General features: G+C 56.9%; 2 protein-coding genes across 4 annotated transcripts in view; one reads left to right on the top strand and one right to left on the bottom strand.

Moving 5' to 3' along the window:
• Positions 1–2,368, bottom strand: part of Trmt61a (tRNA methyltransferase 61A) — a 15,213-nt gene extending 12,845 nt beyond the window's left edge. For 2 of the 3 annotated variants that reach the window (XR_007346035.1, XM_015496061.2), the window contains exon 1: positions 300–323. The gene's annotated coding sequence lies outside the window, so the exon portion shown is untranslated. Of the gene's footprint in view, positions 1–299; positions 324–2,364 lie in introns of those variants that run through there. The other variant, XM_048799432.1, reaches the window with a different exon arrangement.
• The window catches only part of Ckb (creatine kinase B), an 8,162-nt gene that overhangs the window by 2,290 nt on the left and 3,146 nt on the right, over positions 1–2,726 (top strand). The window contains exons 2-4 of the mRNA XM_015488747.2: positions 1–210; positions 411–565; positions 647–768. Coding sequence (XP_015344233.1) covers positions 18–210; positions 411–565; positions 647–768 — 470 coding nt within the window. The 5' untranslated portion in view covers positions 1–17. The remainder of the gene's footprint in view (positions 211–410; positions 566–646; positions 769–2,726) is intronic.

Genomic DNA, 2,726 nt, shown 5'->3' with positions numbered 1-2,726 from the left:
CCGCCGCCGCCGCCGTCATGCCCTTCTCCAATGGCCACAACGCGTTGAAGCTGCGCTTCCCTGCCGAGGATGAGTTCCCCGACCTGAGCGTCCACAACAACCACATGGCCAAAGTGCTGACCCCCGAGCTGTACGCAGAGCTGCGCGCCAAGAGCACGCCAAGCGGCTTCACACTGGACGATGTCATTCAGACTGGCGTGGACAACCCGGGTACGCGCATCTCTTATCGTGGTCAGACTTCCAGAGTTCCCCCCCCCCAAAGACCCCCTTGTGGTCAGGGCTCTCCGCCCTTTCCCTACCTTCTCCCGGGCCGGGGTCCCGGCGCCCCCTGCCCGCGTACAGCCACAGGGTCCTCAGCAGCCCTCTCCAGCCTGGCGGTGACGTCACTGTCCCCCGCACCCCTCCCCCAGGCCACCCGTACATCATGACCGTGGGCTGCGTGGCGGGCGATGAGGAGTCGTACGAGGTGTTCAAGGCACTTTTCGACCCCATAATCGAGGACCGGCACGGCGGCTACCAGCCCAGCGATGAACACAAGACCGACCTAAACCCGGACAACCTGCAGGTGTGGGGCGGCCGGGGGCCCGGGCGGCCGGGGGCAGGGTCTCCCGCCGCTCACTCCCTTCCCATTCTGCCGCGTGCCCAGGGCGGCGATGACCTGGACCCCGAACTACGTGCTGAGGCCTCGCGGGTGCGCACGGGCCGCAGCATCCGCGGCTTCTGCCTTCCCCCGCACTGCAGCCNCCCCCCCCCACCTGCCCCCGAAATGCCCCCCACCCCCAGATGCCAAATCTGTCTTCTCTGTTTCTACAGAAACTTGAGCACTTCAAGCCTTTGGGGCTAGAGACTGGGGAAGTTGCAGATATTCTAAATTTGGGGGAAGGGGCTGTAGGGAGTGCAAAATGCAGGGATTCCAGGATTAAGGGACACCTGCCGTCTGGCCAGCTGGATGAGCCACTTGTTTTTTTACATTGGTTTGTTTTATTGGTCTAAGACATGCTGACTTGGAGGTTGAAGTAGGCCAAGGTGAGTGAGGAAAGAGGCAGAGTCCCCTTGGCAGTAGCGGAAGGGACAGGACGCTGGGCAGCCCATACCCTTCCATGCTAACACAGCAGAGGGTAACATGCTTCTTATCCTTTGGGTCTTTGCCCTAGTGCCCTCTTCTTAGAGGCACCAGCACAGTGTTCCCTAAGCTAGGATTCCTGTCCCCTCAGGGCCCTGCCCACTAGAGGCAATGTCCTACCGTTATTTAATTCACTTGGACACTTGCTCATGCCATCTCCCTCCAGCAGCTGGGCTGGGGTCCTTTTCCCCCTTGATTTCCTTCATGTCCCTAGAGCCTGGTGCCTGGGAGGAACACCCTGTATAATGGCTGGAGGGATTCTTTAGAATATTAGCAGGGATGAAGGTTCTCTTCTCCATGCTTTGTTCACCCACACTTGAGAGGCTGTGGATGAAGTTAACCACTAGCTTCATTCTCTCTTTTAAATGGCTGCATAATGTTCCGCAACAGGGAGATAGCTTTCTATTCATGGCCAGACCCCCAGTGATTGGCAAGTGACCGTTTCTTTCTGGATTTGCCTGTTGTTGTTTTTTCCAGTACACATCTCTTTGTCTATTTGCAGAGAGAATGGACACTGTTCTTTCTATAGGCTGGATTCCTAGAAGTGGGATTGCTGGGTCAAGGAGTTTGAACATTTTTAATTTTAATAGATATGCCAAATTACTTTCCAAAAAAGGATGTAGCAACTCAGCTGCAGGCAGGGTGTGAATGCCTGTCTCCACACATTCCAACTCTGCTCTACTGGCAGGGGTCAGTCTTCTAAATTCTTGCCAATCTGAGTGTGTGGGGTGGGGGAAGATATATCATCTCAGTTTTAATTTGCATGAGTCTGATTAGTGAGATAATTTTTAAAATGTCACATGTACTTATTGATGACGTTTTTTCCCATCTTTGCCTAGTGTCTCAGGGCTACCTTTGAGGCTGAGGTTTGTAGGAATCTACCCCTCGATGAAGAGGGTCCTGGGGTTCGGTTCTGGAAACTCACCAGCATTCTCTCAAGACATAGTGTCCTTTATCTATCAGAAGGAGTTTGGCCCAAGGGTCTGCAGCTCGATTCTCTGGGAGCCCTGAGACATGTCCAAGGTCAGGGCATCGCTTGTGCAGCTCAGCTGGGCCACAGCCAGACTGCATCTCCCTCTGCACCAAGAACACCCAGGAGATGCCTCGGGCACCTTGAGGAAGGTCGGAGTCTCCTGGCCAGCTCTGGGTTGGGGTAGGGGATCTGCTGCAGGACCCTGGATTCTTTCGCCGGACCACTGGCCGCAGCCACCCACTGGGGGATTGGCAGGACAATGGAAGACAGGAACCGGGGTGAGCGTGAGCCCGAGCGTCCTCAAGTGCCTGGTGGCTTTCCAGACTCAGTTTCCCACCCGCAGGCACTGTGTAGGAGATTTTGGGTGTGTTTCAGAAAGTCCAAGGGCCTGTGGTTCCAGTTTCGGTGTCCTGGGCGGGCGCTTGGCTGGGTGGCCTGGCTGCGCGGGGTCCCCGCGACTTCGTGCTGTGGTGGGAGGCTTGGGGACTTCGGGGGCTACCCGGCGACGGACAAAGCGGAGGCACCACCCCGAAGCACGGGCCAATGGAATGAATGGGCTATAAATAGCGGCCAATGGGCGGCCCGCAACGCGCCCCTTAAGAGCCCCGGGAGCGCCGAGCGGCCGCTGTT

Source organism: Marmota marmota, unplaced genomic scaffold, assembly GCF_001458135.2.
Source record: "Marmota marmota marmota unplaced genomic scaffold, marMar, whole genome shotgun sequence".
Lineage (NCBI taxonomy): Eukaryota > Metazoa > Chordata > Mammalia > Rodentia > Sciuridae > Marmota > Marmota marmota.
The sequence above is the reverse complement of the archived record's forward strand: the minus strand, read 5'-3'. Positions and strand labels throughout refer to the sequence as shown.